This window comes from Arachis hypogaea, chromosome 11, assembly GCF_003086295.3.
Source record: "Arachis hypogaea cultivar Tifrunner chromosome 11, arahy.Tifrunner.gnm2.J5K5, whole genome shotgun sequence".
NCBI lineage: Eukaryota > Viridiplantae > Streptophyta > Magnoliopsida > Fabales > Fabaceae > Arachis > Arachis hypogaea.
The window spans coordinates 146,079,907-146,100,870 of NC_092046.1; the positions used below are offsets into that span (position 1 = coordinate 146,079,907).

At 34.7% G+C, this 20,964-nt stretch overlaps 3 protein-coding genes across 3 annotated transcripts; 2 read left to right on the forward strand and 1 right to left on the reverse strand.

The window, feature by feature from the left end:
• The first annotated feature begins 4,998 nt into the window (after nt 1–4,998).
• LOC112723360 (small ribosomal subunit protein uS17) lies at nt 4,999–6,834 on the forward strand. The gene is made up of 6 exons (XM_025774701.3): nt 4,999–5,167; nt 5,287–5,327; nt 5,437–5,537; nt 6,120–6,264; nt 6,398–6,487; nt 6,573–6,834. The coding sequence occupies exons 1-6, from the start codon at nt 5,156–5,158 to the stop codon at nt 6,661–6,663; spliced, it is 480 nt and encodes a 159-aa protein (XP_025630486.1). The 5' UTR covers nt 4,999–5,155; the 3' UTR covers nt 6,664–6,834.
• A 5,886-nt stretch (nt 6,835–12,720) lies between these two features.
• Nucleotides 12,721–15,043, forward strand: LOC112723363 (probable protein phosphatase 2C 27). The gene is made up of 5 exons (XM_025774704.3): nt 12,721–13,100; nt 13,197–13,410; nt 13,639–13,842; nt 13,928–14,136; nt 14,260–15,043. Exons 2-5 carry the CDS (start codon nt 13,222–13,224, stop codon nt 14,819–14,821), a joined length of 1,164 nt encoding a protein of 387 aa, XP_025630489.1. The 5' UTR covers nt 12,721–13,100; nt 13,197–13,221; the 3' UTR covers nt 14,822–15,043.
• Nucleotides 15,044–15,881: 838 nt separating this feature from the next.
• Nucleotides 15,882–20,964, reverse strand: LOC112723361 (110 kDa U5 small nuclear ribonucleoprotein component CLO). Its single transcript, XM_025774702.3, has 10 exons — nt 20,005–20,964; nt 19,661–19,729; nt 18,378–19,571; nt 18,185–18,283; nt 17,909–18,067; nt 17,744–17,829; nt 17,451–17,649; nt 17,020–17,130; nt 16,663–16,869; nt 15,882–16,384 (listed from the first exon to the last, which is right to left on the reverse strand). Exons 1-10 carry the CDS (start codon nt 20,773–20,775, stop codon nt 16,286–16,288), a joined length of 2,994 nt encoding a protein of 997 aa, XP_025630487.1. The 5' UTR covers nt 20,776–20,964; the 3' UTR covers nt 15,882–16,285.

A 20,964-nucleotide genomic window follows, 5' to 3' on the forward strand; every position in this document is an offset into this window, starting at 1 on the left:
TTTGTTATTGGTTTTGCAAGTGGTTTATGCTAGTGGTTTTTGTTAGTGGTTTTGTTAGTAGTTTTCGTTAGTGGTTTTGTTAGTGATTTTTGTTAGTGCTTTTTGTTAGTGGTTTTCTAATTGGTTTTGTAAGTGGTTTTAATTATCTGGTCCATCATATGTGCAGCCCCATCGATGCATCTCGAGCATGCGACGGCAGCAGGTCATGCGACTCGACGAGAGGTGCGTTTCATACTTGCAGATGGCGGGATTATACCATCTTGCGAGACTGAACGAGAGATGGTTCAGATTGGATGAGCCCCTAGTGAGTGCTTTCGTCGAGCGGTGGCGTCTGGAGACGCACACATTCCACATGCCGTTCGGGGAGTGCACGATCACACTGCAGGATGTGGCGTACCAGTTGGGGTTGCCGGTCGATGGACGTTATGTCAGTGGTTGCTTGACAGATTTTCAGACATACATCCAGGGTGGCCGTCCACCTTGGGTGTGGTTCCAGGAGTTGCTTGGTGTGATACCTCCTGCGAACCATATCCAGAAGTTTGTAGTTAACTGCAGCTGGTTCCAAGAGAAGTTTGGAGAGTTCCCTTAGGGAGCCGACGAGGAGACAGTCAGGCACTATACTCTAGCGTATATCATGATGCTGTTAGGTACTCAGCTGTTTGCCGACAAGTCCGCTACAGTTGAGATCAGCAGCGAACGACGGGGAGGCGACAGGCTCGACTGGAGGTTCATTCACAGGGACGAACGAAGATGCACCAACAGGTCTGGAATTAGAACCGGCTACCGTGCCTATAGTGTGGGTATTCCGGTTCGAACCCCCAAGCTAGATACCACATCAACCAACTTTGCCAACAGCTCAGGTATCCTAATCTCGGGAAACTGCCGACGACAATGAAACAAGACCTGCAAGTCCTCATCACTCCCGATCTTGAAACAATCATACTTCACGATTTCTTGCAGCACTGAGATTGGAATGCGATAGAAGAACTTCTTAACCCGTTTCACGCCTTGCAGACCAAGTTTCTGTAGTATAGAATTCACAAGGTCATCATAGCTCGTCGTAGGCCTCATAAAAATACTGAGAGGATCCTTATCTGTGAACTTCACACCAGATCGTGCTTTCCTCTTAATCGATCCTCTGTGATGAACCAACACTACAAAACTCTCCTCACTAGCCATTTTCTCACTCTAATGAGATCAATTCACGTTCACACTATATTTATACACGTCTGGCCCTGTATAATTCAAACCAGTGTAATTCGAATTAATCTTTGTGTAATTCGAATCAGTCAGGTTCAAACTGAAGATTGTGGTAGGCTTAGAGAAGGGGGTTGAATCTATGCTTCCTTTTAAGTTGCTGTTATGACCCTTTTAAAACAAACTTTCAATCCTGATTCTGTTTGTACTCAGCAGCGGAAATTTATGAGACAATTTATTTTTGTCTCATGAATATCAGAAAATAGAACTCAGCAGAGAAGAGAAAAGCTAACACCAGCATATATCCTGGTTCGGTTGTCTTGTGCTATGCAACCTACATCCAGTCTCCTCCACAACAGTGGAAGAATTTTCACTATAGTTAACAGTATTACATACACCAATTTCACAGGATTGACCCAATCTTTTCACACTCAAGTTCTAACCTAACTTGACATTGGCTATGCTAATACCTAACTATTCACTCTTAGTGCTAACCCAACTAAGAAAGGGATACCTCACAGGTACAAGATACAAGACACAGACATGCCTAAAGAAATCAGAAAATAACCCTAGGCTTTTCTCTCAAGTGTATCACTCAGCCTTTTTCCACTCATGGCTTTTACTTGAGCTTTCTCACAATGCCTTTTCTCACAAGAAATTACAGAAAGATAAACATAGAAAAGTACATCACAATCTGTAAAATATGAAGGAGATTGACTTCATCAGCAGCCTCTTTGCTATGTGCAAAACCAGATTCGTAAACCTCAGATACAGTTCTTCAGTATTGGCCGAATGCTTCTTTGAAAGAAAGCATTATCCAAGTAGAGGAACTTCTGTTCAGAACACTATTCTCGAACTCTGATTTTTTTCTCCTTGGTTCTGAATGAGCACAAAGTCTTCTTTTATCTCCTTGCATGTTGCTTGGTTCTTCTTCCAAGGTCAACACCTTGAGCCTTGAGCTTCACCAACCCACAGATTCACTTTTCCTCATTAAACCTTAGAGTGGAAACTTTTATTCTGACTTCCTCATCTTGACCGAAAGTCATAAAGCAGCAACCACAAGAGTCTTCTAATGGTCAACTTGATCTGAGCCCTTGAAAATCAACTTGGTCCCCAAGACATGTTTGAGACCGTGGATTTACAGCAGAGAAGAACAGAAATCTTCTTTTCCATATAACCCAAAATGGAGATACAGAGAGTTGAAGATGAAGAGAAGAAAGTGTGTTACATGTATGAGGAAATTGGTTACCTTTAACCTAAGCTTGATATGGTTTGAATTTTCTGATTAGACTTCTGTGTTTCAAGCTTGAACTTTCTCTTTCTTGCTTCTTTGATGATCAACTTAGGGAAGAAGCTTTCTCTTTCTCTTTCTCACTTTTCTGAGTTTGTGATTTGACTAAGACAGAGGAGAGAAGAACGTTGCTTTGGTAAAAGCAAGTGAGAGGGAATGAAGACTTCAATCTTGTATGAGAAGCTTGGTGGGATCAACTTGGATTTATGGATATGGGCTTGGATCGGGTTTGATTAGCTTGACCCGTTGGTTCCTTTGGCTTTGTTTCTTTTGGGCTTTGCTTGTTTATTGACCCATCAGCTTTGCTATATTATTTTCATACCAATTTGGGCTGCTAAACATATAATAAATAATTAGTAACATATAATTATTAGCACTCAACACTAATTATTTATTTTTCCCAAAAATAATGTTTGTCATCACTAATTAATTTAGTTAATTTCTTAACTCAACACAAACTACTTAGGAATGCGTGCTTGGGTGTAATTTGAATCACCCTGATTCGAATTACTGTATGTGTAATTCAAATCAGGTTGATTCAAATTAGTGTGTGTACGTGTGTGTAATTCGAATCAGAGTGATTCAAATTACATGAAAATGCAGTTTGAATTAGGTAGATTCGAACTATATAGAAATGCCTCTTGGTTGATTCATGAACCAGTTTTTGATTTGGCTTATTTGCGTAAATTTTTACTCCCCTTGGCTTATTGACGTGATTTGCCCTAAAAAAATTATACTGATAGTTATAAAATTAACTCAAAATTAATTTTTTAAAACAATTAAATCTTGATTCTAACTTTTAATTATAACATTAGTATTCTCTCCAAATTATATGTCATAAATATTTGAAAAAAGAGAAATGAAAATATATATTAAAAAGATAAGCGGTAAAAATTTAAAACTAAATAAAAAATTATGTATATAATAATAATAATAATATTTTTTATTTAAATTATATTATTTTGTTAATTTTATTTTCTGTAAAAGAGAAAGATAGAAAAAATAGAGAATGAGAGAAAAAAGAGAGAAAGATAAAGATGAAGAATGAGAGTGAGAGTAGGAGTTTGTTAATTTTGGAAAAAAAATTATTTTAATTGTAAAAAAATGTCGGATGACATATTTTGATTTGTCAAATTTCTAATATAAAATATAAATTCTATATAGAGTAAAAATAGTAGAGAGAAATAGAAAAATTGAGAGAGGTAGATGAGAGAATTTAGGAAGGGAGTTTATTAATTTTGAAAAAAATATTTTCTCTTAATTTTATTAAGAGAGTATCATGTGACACATTTGATTATTAAATTAGATAGTAATATATGATACATAATATATTTCAATTTCAATTTTAATTTTAATGCAATTAAAGAATATTATGTTACACATTTTGATTGTCAAATTAGTATTTAGTTATTGATATTGATAATGATATATAAAATAGATAGAGTGATTGAAGGAATGAGAGAAATAGAGAAAAGAAGAGGGAGGAGGGGAGAACTCTTTAACTTTAGAGGGAAAGATTTGATCTTAATTGTAACGAGAAAGTGACATGTGGCATATTTTGGTTGTAAAATTAGTAAGGATGAGGGAAGAATTCTTTAATTTTGGAGAGAAAAATTTAATTTCAATTACAATGAGAGAATGTCACGTGACACATTTTGGTTGTAAAATTAGTAAGAAGGAGAGGAGAATTCCTTAATTTTAGAGGAAAAATTTTGATTTCAATTATAATAAAAGAGTGATATGTGACACATTTTAATTGTAAAATTAGAGAGATATTAGGGCTGTCAAACAGACTAGCCCGGCCCATTAAACCCGTGGGTTAAATGGGTTGGACCGTTTAAGCCCATTTTATTCACGGGCCATAATTTTTCAGTCCAAACTGTTTATGATTAGCCCGTGGGTTAAACGGGTTAGCCCGTTTATCCTATTTTTTAAAAAATATTTTGACAAAAAATATTATTTTTAGGTCAAAAACTTTTAAAAAAATAATTTTTTTTTTGTTGATGGGTCGGATTTTCGGGTTAGATAGAGAAAAATATCGACTAAAAGTCTAAAAGTACTACTTTTTTTAAAAAAATGTAAAAAAAATTTAAACGGACCACCTGTTTAACCCGCGGACTAGCCTGTTTAACCTGTCATTTTTTGCGGGTTAATCGGACTCAACCTGTTTAGTCCAAAATTTAAACAAACTTAATTTTGGAGACAAAATCTACCCATTTAAATAGATAAACAAACTAGCCCGATAAATTTGGTCCATTTTGACGGCCCTAAGAGATATAATAGATATAATAGATTTCCGTTGTGAATGCGACTCGATGTATTCAAGTTGGTTAATGCGATTTTTTTTTTTTCGGTAAATTGCGATTTATTTTTTATTCTGTAATGTTTTTCTTTTGGCCAAATATTCAGTAATGTTGTGTTTAGCGGGGATATTTGTCATATCAGTTAAGGCCCATAATGATGGAGAATCCAAAAAGTTCCGTTTTGGGCTTAGAATTCAAACCAAGTTTAAGGCCCACTATAAGAAAATCAAAACAAAATGAAGATTCTCTGATGAAAGAAGAAACAGAGTGAGAACTGAGAAGTGAGTACAGATTAGGGTTTCTGAGTGCGGCTCTCATTCTTCGACTCTGCAACTTTCGCCGTTAACCCCCTTCACTCGTCACAATGGCTGAACAAGTAACTAACTTCTTTCTAGTCTTTATTTTCCTCTTTCCCAGTTCGTTTTCATCAATAGTTCTGAATTCTGTTGCTTCCTTTGGATCTTCCATTTATTTGTTTGAAATTGTCAATTGCAGACCGAGAAGGCTTTTCTCAAGCAACCTAAAGTGTTTCTATGGTATGCTATCACACAAAATTGCCTTTTCTTTTTTTAAACGGTTTTGTAGTGTTCTGTTCTGATTTTGATGTTGATTCTGAATGGTTCATTGTGTTGCGTATCTTCTCAGCTCGAAGAAAAGTGGGAAGGGAAAGAGGCCCGGAAAGGGTGGAAACCGTTTCTGGAAATCCATTGGCCTTGGATTTAAGACTCCCAGGGATGCCATTGAAGGTATCTCACACACTCTCGATAGTCGAGTATGATGTGGTCAATGTATATGTCCAACAATTATTTAATGTTATTATATGCACATAATTAGGGTAAAAGCTTAAATCTCCGGGTGCTGTATTTTGCAAATAGTGTTGAAAAATAGTTATAATCTAGCAAACAGAATAATGTTCATGAGTCCAGATTATTTTAGGATCCAAATTTTTAATGAGTGAGAATCTGATGGTTCTTGATATGTCTAGTCAAATCTCTTGTTCGTTTCGGTGGTATTTGTTCATATCAAAGTCCTTGTCAACCAACTTGGGTTGGTCGAGTGGTCAGCTCACTCGTTTGCTTAAGCAAGTGTCAGGGGTTCAAATCCCGCCTTGTGCATGCAGCAATCCATTGGCCAGCGGCAGACCCTTAAATGGAGCTCTGATCCGCGACGGATTAGTCCTTGGCCTATCGGGTTGGGGGATACCGTGGGCAACCAAAAAAAGAAAGTCCTTGTCTTTCATCAAAAGACTTGGCTATTTTGCCCTATCTAAATGCTTTTACCCGTGCCTCTTATACAGCTGATTTTGACTTGTGTTTTCTCCAAAACAGGAACCTATATTGACAAGAAATGCCCCTTTACCGGAACTGTTTCCATCCGTGGCCGAATCTTAGCTGGAACTTGTCACAGTGCTAAGATGAATAGGACTATCATTGTTAGGAGGAATTATCTTCATTTTATCAAGAAGTATCAGAGGTATTATCCTTTTGTACTTTAGGTGCCTAGTTTTTTCCCATTTTGTTGTTGTTGTTGTTGTTCCGTATGTGGACACCTGAAGAGATGTAAATAATGATCAAATTTTGCTTTGTTTGCTTATTTATTTATTTAGATACGAGAAAAGACATTCGAATATTCCTGCACATATATCACCCTGCTTCCGTGTGAAGGAAGGAGATCATGTTATTATTGGCCAATGCAGGTAAGGTTTTAGGGTTTTATGTATTAACCTGAAGATCTTGTCTTTGCCTATTGTATGTGTTGATTGCATGTTGCTATCTATGCAGGCCACTTTCAAAGACGGTGAGGTTCAATGTGTTGAAAGTGATCCCAGCTGGATCTTCAAGTGGTGCAAAGAAGGCATTTGCTGGAATTTGAGATTTGATTCAGTTTTTTGTTGAAGGATAATGTTATCTTATTAGTTAGTAAAACTGATTCCTGGAAGATTATCATATAAAGATATGATCAATTTTGGATTTTTCCTTTAAGATTGTGTTTGTGAATGACCAAGTGTTATCCTTTTAAATTTATCAATTCTAGCTTGGTATCTATGCTATCTGTATGGTTGATATATGGTAAGTGAAAAATGACGTGCGATACACAAATTGCATTCAACCGATAGATCAACCACTTGAACTTTGTTACCTTAGCTACACATGATTTCTCTCATTCCCTTGCGTGAATTCGTTATTCTGTATTGAGCTGCTGTTACTTTTGGAGGATATTGTTTTTGTCCAGGGGTACTTTTTCCAGATACCTAAAGGGAGCATAAGGCATGCAATTTTTTTAAAAATATATGTTTCGCCACATTTTAATTTACATATTATAATCCTAGCTTGTATTTTTTTCACCGAAAAAAGAATAAATATTATGTAGTATAAAGGATATTTTTTATTCATAAATTTTTCAAAAATTTTAAAAGTGTTCTTAAGGTTTATCTTGTTTTCCTTTTATTTTAAAAGTTTTTGATTTGTATAAAATATATATTTAACCGCTAAATTTTTAAAAAATTTAAGTCTAATTTAGTAATAATGCATAACAATTATGTCTAATTTGATTGTTGTTTTTATGAAATTGTCGTTGAATTGGTTTTTAAGTTTTTTAAAAAATTAGCCATTTGATACAAATAAAAAATTTGAGATAAAATTAAAACTAAACAAAATAATTTTAACGATAAAAAGTAAACTTCATAAAATATAACATGAATTAGATCGAAATGATTAAGTTTTGAATCATTTACCTGGATTTTGTCCAAGGTGCCAATGCCCAAAGGTAAGGAGAGGAAGGCCCTGTTTCAATAAATCCATTCCAAAAATGTGTTTTTTTTTTTGTGTGACTAAATTCCAAAAATGGTTTAGAACAAGATCAAACCACCGAAAAAAAGGTTTTAGTCTTTAGTCTTTAGTCTTTAAATTGGCTCTTAGATTTTCTTTTTAGTTATAAATATTTTAAAATATATCTTTTAAACGTATACTCAATTTATAAGAACTTGAGAAGTCTAATTTCAGCTACTCATACTTGAACCTTTTTTATTAGCAAGTTCAAGATAGAAAATGAAAAAAGAAAAAAAAAGTAGAACACATTGAGAAAGTTGATAAAATTGCATGACATGAGGTGGCATGGATGCATATGTGAACTTATTTAACAATAACATGAAACATGCCAAACCGTTCGTTTGTGATGTGGCAGAATGCAAGGCAAGAATCTATTCGGAAAACATTATAACTGTGGACAGTCAACAAAAATTTAAGAACCAACCAAACCAAAATTGAACCATAAAATTTGCATGTTAGTTGTGTTTTTACTTTTATGACATGAAACTAAGTCTGAGTTGTTATCTGTCAGTGGTGTAAACAGTGGCATTATTGAGTATTGATGAGACATAGCTGGAAATGTTTTGTACCTCACTCACTCATGCCCTTCTTTGTGCCACTTGCTATGCTTTGTGCCCTATGCCCTAACTTTGTCACTTTCACATCTTGTGCCTCAGCTTCCTCAATCAATATTATTATGCTTTCAATTGAGGTAATTGCTATGACAATTATAATAATATTATAGGGAATTCTCTATTATGGTATGCTTTTAACTTAAGGTTAATGATTTAACAATGGGATCCGCAAAAAAAAAAAAAATTATCTGTTATCTTTAGTAGCTGATGATGTAATAGAGATTCTAATGGTCACAATTTTTATCTAAAGTCTGCTCATTAACTTTTCCTTTACTCGGAAAAGTTATATTCGGTTTACGCTGTGGTGCTAAACTCGCTCATTTAATTTTAACCATTTAAGTTTAGAATCTATAATCAAATTATTAATGTTATTTACTACTCATAATATATTTCATAATAAGGGGCCAGTGTGTTCTACAAATATTTGTTGTTGTTTGATGCTGAGTTGACTTTTTGATTTTGTTGGTCCTTTTGGCTCTTGTTGGTGTGTCCATTACCAATGAAATATCTCATAAAAAGTAGTATGTAAACCAAACAATCAAACATAGACGCAAGATATAGGATATTATATTAAATTATTAATTATATAATTTTCAAGGCCTTGATATAATGATGGAGCACAAATCTTGAGTGAACAACGTTGTCCCACGTGTTTGTCCAATAACACCCATTATTGTTCACACATTAAGCCATGAGAAAAAAAAAGATTCCTGTGCATTTCCATTTGCTATTGTCTTGGCAACTTCATACCCCTTCCTTTGGGGATAGCTTATGCCTTATTGACTTGACCATAAACATTATATGCTATGCGAATATCGCTAGGAAGCAATGCATATTTATACAATGTGTATAATGGACTGCTTATTTATTTAGTTTAATATAAGTTAAAAATAAAAATTATTCATGTTTATTCTAATTTCAAAATTATTGTTTATTTTTATGTTAACACCATTGTACATATTATACACCAATTATATTAACTCCTCATATTTTTTTTTATGCTAAATAATAATGGTGAAGTATAAAAAATATATAAAATTAGTCTCATATTAAAAAAAAGTAAAATAATAAATAAATTTTTAAAAATTTATATTTTGAATAGATTAATTTTAAAAAAATATTAATAAAATTTTTTAAAATAATAAATATAAATATATTATCTTTAAATTACTCTTTATAATTAAAATAAAATATTTTAATTTAAATTAATTTGTTCACGTTTATTATCTTAAATGATTTTATTGATATTTTTTTAAAAATTAATCTGTTTAAAATGTAAACTTTTAAAAATTTATTTATCAACTTACTCTTAAAAAAATAACAAAAAATAAAAAATTTATAAGATAAAAAATTTATTAATTTAATATCTTAAAATTTTAAATTAAATATGATATCTTTTTATTTTGTATTTTTTTTATTTGATTCTTTTTCAAAATTTGTCCGGTGGTCGAGAACTTCTCTCTAAATAATGATCAGTTATGGTCCTAGTTGGGGTAATACCCACTATATATTTATACTTCATTGATCGGATGAAAACAAAAACAAAAACAAAGGACAAAATCAATTCACTTCTATAGTTCTATTCCACTAGTATTGCATATTTTTATATGATTAACTCAACTATATGGCACTTGTATAGTTGTATTATTGTACGAGTGGTGGTGGGTCATACAGCACCTGAGTAAACAAAATCATAGAGCTATATATACGAAAATGCCAAAAGGTGCTGTTTTAATTTCTTGGCAAGAATACAACCATTGTGTGTATAGAACTTTAGATACATTGATTTTTTTATTATATTATTTTATTCAAGTAAATAATTTTAATTTAATTTATAAATAGAGAGAATAATTTTTTTCTTCACTAAGCAAATCCTTTATTTTCTCAACTAACCAATCAATGTTGTGAAACTTTCTTGCGTCATTATTCTTAAATTAATAATTAAACAAACTCCGCGGTCCAACTTGTCCTTTTAAACCTGTTATATTATAAGAAGAATTTCTAAGTGTATTGGAGAATACCGATATTTCAGTTATTTTAACAGTTGATTTTAATTAATATATATTATATATATTTTTTTATAATTCAAATCAACGGTTAAAAACAACCGACAATGTTCTCAATATACTTGAAATTCTTCTTATATTATTTTGCACCATCTTGCAATTACCTTTATTTTGTTTTGTTCGATTGTGAAGAGATCGGGCTTCAAATAAACAAAGCAACTTGCATAGATAAACCATACCCTAAACAAATTATAATCTTATTGGTAGCATGCTCTAATTCGTAGGCAAATTAATCCCTTCCTCAAAAAGTTATGATCTCCTCTCAACAATTCCATGGCTTTTTCTACTTTCCGTTTTTTCTCCCTTCTTACATAAAAAATAAAATATACAAATGTTGTTCTAGATAGAAGTGATTATTTTCGTATAATTATTTTTATTTAAAAATAATAATTAAAAATAATCAGATAATTTGATAGATTTGATTAAATTGTTATTTATTATTTTTTAACTATCCTCTTCGTATGAAAATAATTGTATGTGAATTTTTATTATATTATTTATATATAAATACCTTTTTTTGTATTACCAAATATTAAATGAATTTAATTTTGATATCTAATTATATAACGCCATATTAGTAAAAATAATTACATTTCACATTGATCGCGTGAATTGGTCGTCCAAACGAATGACGATTGTATAAAACGTTTTATACCGTCAATGTATTAAAATTAAACTCAATATTAAATATTAAAATAATTAGGTAGGTTTATACGGTCTCACCTAAAAGCATAGCATAGCCTTATTTAAGAAGCTAAGTAGAAAAGATGGCGTGGAATAATAGTACGTATAGTATGAAAACCTGGCCACTAAGTTAAAGATGGTTAACCAAAAGGTAGAAATATGAAATATCAAACATGGCTACCTATACAACCAGGAAACCTAACTCTTAAGAAATTATTTACTTATGGTTGCCGTCCTCAATGAACTAATTAACTTTGCGGAATTTCTTATAACTTTAATTTAGATTTACAAATGATGGTATTATATATTATTATAGTATTTATAGAGACAACAATAATTGGTGACAGATTGCTACCACAATTATTTATTATTTCTTTAAAAGAAAGAATAACATTATTTAACATTTATCGTGTATTAGGACCACAGGTATGACTATTTTTCATGTAAAATATTAGATGGATTTCTCAAGAGAAAATAAATTTGTTAGAATAATCTTTTGGTGGTTGCTGTAAATGTAGAATATCTATCTAAAACACAACTATTTTCGACTCCGGAAATATTTGGTAACTAAAGAAAATCAGCCAAAAAAGTCATAACTTATCTTATTTAACATTTTTTGGCTGTTTTTTTTGTCTACATAACATTATCCTTTGAATTTCTCGTATTTTCTGTAACTGCCATAAAATAACTAACTAGAGTAGAATATAATTAAGTAGCTAATCAAAATCTGAACACATTATGTTAACCGTTAAGATGTTGATAAAAAATTTGTCAAATTATTTAATATTATTAATTATTATATTCATATAAAAATATTTTTACATAAATAATCACTATATAATTATTAACGATAAAAGCCAATGAGTTATAGCTCATATAGCATAGTTTCTCATACTCACTTAAGAGGTCGCGAGTTTGAATCTCCATATCTTTGATAAAAAAAAGTTATTAACGATGAAAAGTTAAAAAAATTGTTTGTATACAAGATTTCAAATTTAATATATATATATATATATATATATATCCAAAACCCTAAATTTTTCGACTCAAAAATATATAATCATTAAACGAGTGCAACTAGATATCCTTTAAATATTATCTTTTATTCAATCTTTAGAAGAGAGAGAAAATAAAAAACAAGTAACTTTCTTGATTTTTTGAACAACTGATACGTGAAAATGAATATTCAAATTAATTAAATAATAATAAATTCTTAAAAAAACTGAATTTTAAAAGACAATAGTAATTTTTTGTAAAAATTTTAACAAATAAAAGTTGTGGTCAACTGTTTGTGGTCAATTAAGCTTATTGAATTGTTTCCCAAACTTCCACACATGCTCTCCAAATTTTCTCAGAAAGTGTTGCTATTTTTTCCATCAGAATCACAAAAATGAAACCAATTAGAGAGACCAAAAATTAAATAATAACAATAATAAGAAGAAGAAGAAGAAGAAAATAAAAAGAAGTGGATATGATATGCAGATGCATAATATTTGGTATAAATATCTCAATATGATAGGATTTTTTCAATTGTGATTTTTTCTTTGGATGCTTACATAGGATGTGATTTGCATGATTGCAATAAAGGTAGGAAAAAGTGAAGGAAAATAAACAAATATCAAATGGATTGGAAGGGATGGGAAGGCAATTTGAATGTGATAAGGTATGCAAAGCAACATAGAAAACGACATCAACCAATCTTATTTCTCACTCTCACCAACAATATTTTAATACACCATACAAAAAATAAATATTTTTGTACACCGAATTTCATACCCATTTATTATCTTTTAAACTTTGACTAAGTCTTTACTTTTAAGTTTTAACACATTAGGTTGCATATGCTTAATTAGTTTCTTTAAACATATAATAAAGTTTTTAATATGCAAATAGTGGCTACATGATATAAAATTAAATAAATAAAAGGGACCAGAATTTGGGCCACACTTTTGATAGAAAAATCTGGAAGTTAACGGCTCACATTGTTTCTGAAATTTTGTTAAGCAATGTTATATCATAGTTATTTGGAACTCAATCTTTTTCCCCAACATATTCTGAGAATCTTCCTTTTAGTCACAAAACTCCATCAAGTTGGTCTCACTCTTACATGTGAAGAGGTTGTTACTTGTTTCTGTTTCTGTTTCTGTCTCTGTCTCTCTCTCTCTCTCACTATATTTTTTTTTTTACCTTCCAATTTTGTTCCATGCCTGAAGGTGAAGGTGCAAGTGCAAGTAGCCCATGACTGCAGCAGCCACCATGTGTGTTGAGGAAGCTGAGCAAGTTGAGCATCATGATCATCAAGATATGGAGAATACTAAGAAGGAGGACATGATTCATAACAAAAAGTGGCCTTTGCATTGTGATAATCATAATCTCTTGATGGACACCACCTCTTCTTTTGCATCTTCCACTGCAAACTCACTCCCTGTCAGTACTTTCTTCTTTCTCTTCAACATTGCTTTGTTTTCATGCTTCACCATAAATATGGCTGTTTTTATTTCACTGATTTATTGAGGTTTAAATTCTTGTACTGTTTAATAACATTAATTTATTGGTTCATAATTGTAAAATTTCTTGAGACCTTGGATAAAGTACAATTTCAGAATTGGAAGATTAGATTCCTATTATATGAATTTCTGGTTTGGCACATTGTAGCTGGAAAGCATATGTGAGGAGACAGTGATTGCAGACAAGAAACAGAACGGTTCAAGCTTTGTCCCGGCTCTGCGCTCCGGCGAATGGTCTGATATCGGAGGCCGGCCTTACATGGAAGATACACACATATGCATTGGAGACATGGCAAAAAGATTTGGATATAATAACAACCTACTTTCTGAGGAAGCTGTTTCATTTTACGGTGTAAGCATGAATGAATGAATGAATGAATGAATGAATGTGCAAGTGCAGGCCTTTGAACTGAATTAATGGTTTGATTTCTTTGCAGGTATTTGATGGACATGGAGGGAAGAGCGCGGCTCAATTCGTGCGCGATCATCTGCCTAGGATCATTGCTGAGGATGCAGGCTTTCCTTTGGAACTTGAGAAGGTTGTTACAAAGTCTTTTTTGGACACTGATGCAGAGCTTAAAACATACTCTCTTGAATCTTGCCTCTCTTCTGGAACCACTGCACTCACTGCAATTATATTCGGAAGGTATATCTTGAAACCGCTCGTCCCAAAATTAATGGTTATATCTCTAACAGTAACTGCACTGCAGTGCCTAATCTTGATTCTTGAATCATAGGGATGAGTTTATCTGTTTGATGTGTTGCACAGGTCATTGCTTGTAGCCAATGCAGGGGACTGCAGGGCTGTGTTGTCACGCCATGGCGCGGCAATAGAAATGTCCAAGGATCACAGGCCTTACTGCATCAAAGAGAGAAAGCGAATCGAGTCCCTAGGTGGATTCATTGATGATGGCTACCTGAATGGTCAGTTGGGTGTTACTCGCGCTCTAGGCGACTGGCATCTTGAAGGAATGAAGGAAACAGGTGGAGGTGGTGGACCATTGAGTGCTGAGCCTGAACTCAAATTGATGACATTGACCAAAGAAGATGAATTCTTGATAATAGCAAGTGATGGAATTTGGGATGTTTTCCGGAGCCAAAATGCTGTGGATTTTGCTCGGAGGAGGCTTCAAGAACACAATGATGTGAAGCAATGTTGCAAGCAAATAGTAGAGGAAGCAATAAAGAGAGGAGCAACAGATAACTTAACGGTTGTGATGGTGTGTTTTCACTCAGATCCACCACCCCCTGTGGTTGTGGAAAGAGCAAGAGTTAGAAGAAGCATATCTGCTGAGGGACTGCATAACCTCAAATGCCTGCTACAAGGTTAGGTTAGAGATTATGTACATACACACACTTTCATCTAATATATATTTACAGCCAATGCTCAACACAAGAAGGTGACACTAGATACTGCAGCAACTCATTGATTTGGTTGTAACTTGCAAGAATAATGTGTGTAGCATTGTACTATTATTTTTCAGGTATTAAAAGCAGAAATGAATTTGTAAATAATTGTTTGATGCTATCTATAAGAGAAATGATTTGGAGCACTTCTTTTTGTGTATATCTTTCCTTTTATCTTATCCCATTTCTTATTACTCACTTTTAATAAAAAAAAATAAAAATTATTTATACAAACTATCTATATATGTTATTAACTTCTCATTGTAGATGGACCAACACATGATTTCTCTAGCAAGCTACATAAGCATCAATAGCCTCTCTTCTTTTTTCCATGTATCCTTCACCCTTCGCTTAATGGTTGCTCTTGGCACATCTTTGAAGTGTAGACTGTAGTGGTGGCTATGTCACTTTTTTTTTTTTTTTGGTTTGCGTGGCTATGTCACTTAACCATGCAAACATCTTTATTTGTGAGTTTTCCAAGATGCTGTAAACGTTTTTTCGTTGAAAATTGCATCTAACACACAGATTAACAAGTGCCTCACTGTAATTGGAAGAGGCTTCTTTGAGCCTTAATAACACATCAAGAGAATGTAGAAAGCGACATTCAGCGAGACAAATGATGCCAACACATTGCACGATCCATAAACGTGAGAAAATACATAGATATGCGGCTGAATTACCTTTCCGTTTAGGGAGCAAGAATAGACAGAGAAAAGTGATCTACCAGAAAGGGTGGAATTAGCTCACTAGAAACCAATGGTTGCTATACATTTGTTATGTTTTCACCATCAGCGTATATTTAATGGAAACCACCCGTTTAAACGTGGATGAGATATATGTCATGAACCTGTTACAATCCAATTTTTTAAATTAACAATAAGAGATCATTATCATGCATGATGGTCACAACATATCCAACCTTTTTGACCAGAATTGGAACTTTAAGTAGCTACATGATTAGGCTGAAATTACTATAGCGGTAACTTCAATGAAAAGTAAAAATTTTGGTATCTTGTATCCTATGTAAGCATTGACAATACAAATATGAGCCCACTCTTACAATTTTTACGATTTGAAGGAAAAGGGAAAAGTGTTAGTACTACAACACTAACAGAGTAATGATCCATTCAATATTAACTTCTTGTACAAATGATGCCCTCACCGGGAGTGTGTAAAAACATTTTCAGAGGGCAGGTATGATGGTCCCTACTATTACAAAATTAATGGCACAGATGCTTTACTCCAGTAGGAACCGATTCGCAAAGCAAAGCACATAAAATTTAGCTTTTATCACCTTGGTTATTTGATTTCCACATCACAGTGGAACAGCCTAATGCCCAAACTCCTAAGAAAAATAGCACAGGGTGATGTCAAAACTTTATAAAGAATCACATCATTTGTTGATGAAGATCTGCTGCCTGCTGTGCCAGTTCCACCATCATAGCTTCATCGAAGAACTTGCTAATGCTTACATCCTCGCTCATTCCCTGCAAAATTGGGTGCAAGAGCATGTTAAATTATTGGCAGCTGGCATAAATGCTCTTCTCCGAATACATAATAAATATTTGTCGTAACATTGATCTAACTTCCTTACTATTCTCGAATATATTATTTATTGGAAAAAATCTCACAAAAAAAAGCAGCAAATGCTCAGCTAGAACTACTTCAAAAGAAGCATGGAATGAATAGTGAGGAAATAAATAAATAGAAGCATAGTAAAATTTATGGTAGTTAATGACTGAAGATCCAGGAGGAAAGGCTATACCTTTCTACGCCTTGTTTTCACCATAAACTCACGAGCAAGATGTTGAATTGGTGCTGGTTCAAGTGGACGCAAAACAATGCTTTTGTCCAGAGGATCTCCAGGAACAATAGCCCAGTGATCAAAAACAGAGAGGCAAAATGCTTGACCTTGAGTGTGATATCTCAGGTCTGTCTCGAAACCAAAAGATTCAATCACGGGCAAGAAAGCCTGCATAGTGAGGAACAAAATAAGTAAAACAGATTGATGGTGCACTAACAAATTCAGGCTTACTCAAGTTATCCTTATCATGGGAGCAACCTAAGAACAAGAAGCAACGCCAACTAAATCAGGTTACAGAGAAAAAGTTAACCCACCAACCTTAACAATATAAGCTGGGGTGCCTGGTTGAGGAACATCAGCAGTAACATGTCCACGCCTACGAGATAACACAGTGTAGATTGCAGATACACAATCTATTGGTGTTTGAATCTGATGGAAAGGTCCAAAAAAAGAATACCATCCAAGCATCAGTAAAATGGTAACATGACTGTTCTTAATAATCTATTTAAAAGAAATGCAAAAGCAAGTATTGTTTTAATGACTTTCATGAAACTATTATTCGAGCCTTGTTTTATTAGGGCATCATGTAAGCATAAGACATGAAAATCAACTTACTACTAGCTTGAATGCACAGCCTTCACAAATAATATGACCATGGGTTAGTCAGAGAGACAAAACCAGATAATTATTACATTCAATTACATTTGATATGCAGCCATCATTATAAGCTAAAAATAACAAGAATGTACCTCCACATAATATACTGGTTCCATAAGCCTAGGGGTAGCCATAAGGAAGGAAGAATAGGCCACTCGTCGTGCTGTTGGAATTAACTGGCCAGATCCCCTATGAAGTGGCTCAGGAGCAATTCTTGCATCAACAATCTTGAATTTAACATTTCTGATGGGTTCATCACACAGAGGTCCCTCTCGTGCACCCCACTGAAATCTGCTCCCAAAATATATATATATAGAACCTCATATCAATTTGCAATCAATTAATTAATCACTGAATAGCAATATAGTTCAATGCATTTATTTACCCCTGAACAATGGAATCCTTGACAGCATTCAGCAGGCTCTTGTCAACTTCAGTTGGAAGAGTGTCATCTAACAGAATATTGGGGCCCTGCATTATATTTGCACATATGACACAAAAGTTCAGAGACGGAACCATAAAAATAAAAGAGCAGAGCAAGTCAATTTACCTGCTTATCAGGGCCAAACGCCCAGATTGACCGTGCAGCAAGGAGATCCCAATCATACTTAGTCTGAAAGAATTCACCTAGTTTTTTCCGATTCCAGTCAGCACTAACAACACCATTCTCTATGTCCTCAGCAAGACCTCTTTCTAGTGGTTCAGCAATCTAAAGAAAAACCAAAAGTGAACAATAAATCAGCCCAGGAAAAAAGTACTCATGAAAACCATACACCATACGTTCTTGAAAATGCTTACACAACAAGTTTAGGAGATAGGTGCCTACCATAGTTATTTTGTTCTTCTTATTTGGTGTCTCGGCAAAACATTTCATTGAAGACGACTCGACAACAGTTTCACAGAATGATACAACAGGATCTGCCACCTATAGAAAAGCAAAGCAAAGTATAACTTTGAGTCAACAAATAGGAGGCACATTAATGATAGAAAAATTGAGTAGGGGTGAACAAATAGATTACCTTGACTTCCACTTCAGAATAAAGCTCCCTGAGGTCCTTCATGATTGAATCCAAGTACAGCTCACCAGTCCCTAGTATAGTGTGCTCCCCAGACTCCTCCACTTTAGTAATGGCTAGAGGATAACTTTTGCTGATTTTCCTGAGGCCCTCTACCATTTTCGGCAACTCACTTGGATTTAAAGGCTCCGTAGCTGTTTTAACCACTGACAGAGTATTGAACTGAAGAGGCCGGAATATATATACATCCTCATCATAATCTACATTACAAAGAGTGGCAGTTTTCATGATTGAAGCATCCACGCCTTCAATTAAGACCCAAGACCCAGGAGGAGCCTCAGCAATTGGCATCCTATCTCGAGCTTGATACACCCACAACTTTGTTACCTCTTTCACGGTCATGTCCTCCTCATCATCCGGTGAGTATCCTTCTCCTAGAACACGTACAGTTTGTCCTGTCTGTATCTTGCCACTATAAACTCTACCAAAAGCATCAAACACACTGCAATCAGATTTGGGGTACAATTTGGTTACATTAACCATCAGGGGCCCAGAAGAATCACAATGTGCCATGGATTTATAAATGATCGAGTCTTTAGGCCCAGTATATATATGATCAACTTTTTTAATTGCAGCATCTTTTGGTGAAGGAATATGCTGAACAAGCATATCAGTAAAACCAGAAGCTGAACCAAAGACTGTCTTACAAGCCAGCCTTAACAAAGGTTTAACATTTAATCTATAGGCTGCATTACTTAGTTTAACTCCAAGTTCTGCCAGGGTTGTCTCTACACTCTTTTTATGTTCTCCAATCACTTGGCTATAAATCTTGTAAAGTGGTTCCAGTACAAACTCAACAAAAGATCGTTCACCTCCACTGGCAGGGGGTTTCTTTTTAAAGGTTCTGGTATCTGGATGAAAATAGTAGTCTCCCCAAAGGCGAGAAGCAAATTTATTAGCTTCCAGAGGAATTCCATGCACCTTCCCGTACAGTTTAGCAAATGATTGCAATGTAAATGACCATCCAGCAGTGCCACTTGCAAAACAAACGTTCCCAGCAACTGGATCAATAACTTGGACATCCCCAGCAATAGAAGATGCAGCAGATATGTGACTATTGATTACTTCCAGTGTATGCCTTAGTTTATGGTAAGCATCTTTTGGGGGTAATTTAAGCTCAGTTATGAGCCTGTCAACCTAAAATCAAAATCCTTTCTCAAATAAGAATTAAATGGGACATGAAAAGGATTTAAAGTTGCAATCAAGACTACAGAAAGTTCGTTTACCTTATTGATTACAACAACTATAGGCAGCCGCTCCTGGATTGCATGGCGTATTGCCCTCTCAGTGTTTACCTACAAATCACAAGAAACTAAATCCTCAAAATCTTACAGTCATTGTCATTGTAACTAGAACTATCCCTAACAAGGCCTAGTCATAATCTAACTAGCAGTTCGCAGCTACACTTTTGAAAACAAATCACTTATGTAAAGCTTAAATACCCGAAACCAACCAATTCCGGAATTTCAAGTTATCGACACTATAATTTAATATTTTCTTTTAAATCCAAAAATCAAGCTCACTACAGCTATAATGACAATGACAATATCATTAGATAAGAACACTTTACCATGACTCCTTCAGCAGCATCGACGATCAAAACGGCACCATCAGCGAGCCTCAAAGCCGCAGTCATCTCATCAGAGAAATTAACATGGCCAGGAGTGTCCATAATATTACACAAAAACGACTTGGCATTACTATCCTCAAGCACGAGCGACATTGGAACGGCCTTAATTGAAATCCTTCTCTCCTGTTCATCTTTCCTGGTATCAGTGTACCTCATATGCTTCTCACTCTGGTCATCAAACGTGGCCATACGGTGGGTCTGCTCAACAAGCATGTCCATGAACACCGTCTTACCATGCTGAAGGTGCCCGATAAGCGCCACGTTCCTCACAAGCGCAGGGTTCGACATCAACCCTAACAGAAACTGCGGAGCCACGTAGGTTGAAGAGTCCTTCACGCCAACCTCGAAGTCCTTCTTCTTTACTTGCTTGATGATTGACTGTTCCAGAGACTGCTCATCTTCGTCCATGACTAGGGTTTCCACGTCTTCGCCGTAAACCTCCTCGGCGGTGGGGTAGTACTTCTTGTCCTCCGCCAGGACCACCTGGTTGTCCATCATCTCCACGTCGTCGTTCCCTGAGGTCGTGATCCAGCCGTTCGGATGGGCCTCGCCATCGGATGTAGCGCCGTCTTCGGCGGAACGGTGGCGTCGGTCACCTTGGTCTTCCTCATCCTCTTCGTCGTCGTCGTCAATGTCTCTGTCGGATTCTCGGTCGGACTCGATTTCGGGCCCGATGTAGTTGCCAAACTCGTCGTATAAGCTATCGTCCATGTTCGAGTGTTACTGTATTGAGTGAATCTGGGAACAGAAGAGAGAATGATGTTCAGTGAGCTTCACCGTCGTTTCAAAGAGTGGAGGGGTTTTTGGACATGTTTACTGCTTTAGCCGTTTAGGGTTCAAAACCAGCAACCACAAGGGGGAACACGATAATTCTAGTTTTTTTTTTTGGTTATTGGGCCT

What these genes read in the sequence shown, in the direction of transcription:
- LOC112723360 (XM_025774701.3), top strand. An exon ending in TCCCAGGGATGCCATTGAAG is followed by an intron (nt 5,538 to 6,119) that starts GTATCTCACACA and finishes TCTCCAAAACAG; the next exon opens with GAACCTATATTGACAAGAAA. An exon ending in TTTATCAAGAAGTATCAGAG is followed by an intron (nt 6,265 to 6,397) that starts GTATTATCCTTT and finishes TTATTTATTTAG; the next exon opens with ATACGAGAAAAGACATTCGA.
- LOC112723363 (XM_025774704.3), top strand. Translation starts at nt 13,222, where the DNA reads ATGACTGCAGCAGCCACCATGTGTGTTGAGGAAGCTGAGCAAGTTGAG. An exon ending in CCACTGCAAACTCACTCCCT is followed by an intron (nt 13,411 to 13,638) that starts GTCAGTACTTTC and finishes GGCACATTGTAG; the next exon opens with CTGGAAAGCATATGTGAGGA. An exon ending in ACTGCAATTATATTCGGAAG is followed by an intron (nt 14,137 to 14,259) that starts GTATATCTTGAA and finishes TGTGTTGCACAG; the next exon opens with GTCATTGCTTGTAGCCAATG.
- LOC112723361 (XM_025774702.3), bottom strand. Translation starts at nt 20,775, where the DNA reads ATGGACGATAGCTTATACGACGAGTTTGGCAACTACATCGGGCCCGAA. An exon ending in CGTTTGGCCCTGATAAGCAG is followed by an intron (nt 17,830 to 17,908) that starts GTAAATTGACTT and finishes AATATAATGCAG; the next exon opens with GGCCCCAATATTCTGTTAGA. An exon ending in TGAAAACAAGGCGTAGAAAG is followed by an intron (nt 16,385 to 16,662) that starts GTATAGCCTTTC and finishes CCAATTTTGCAG; the next exon opens with GGAATGAGCGAGGATGTAAG.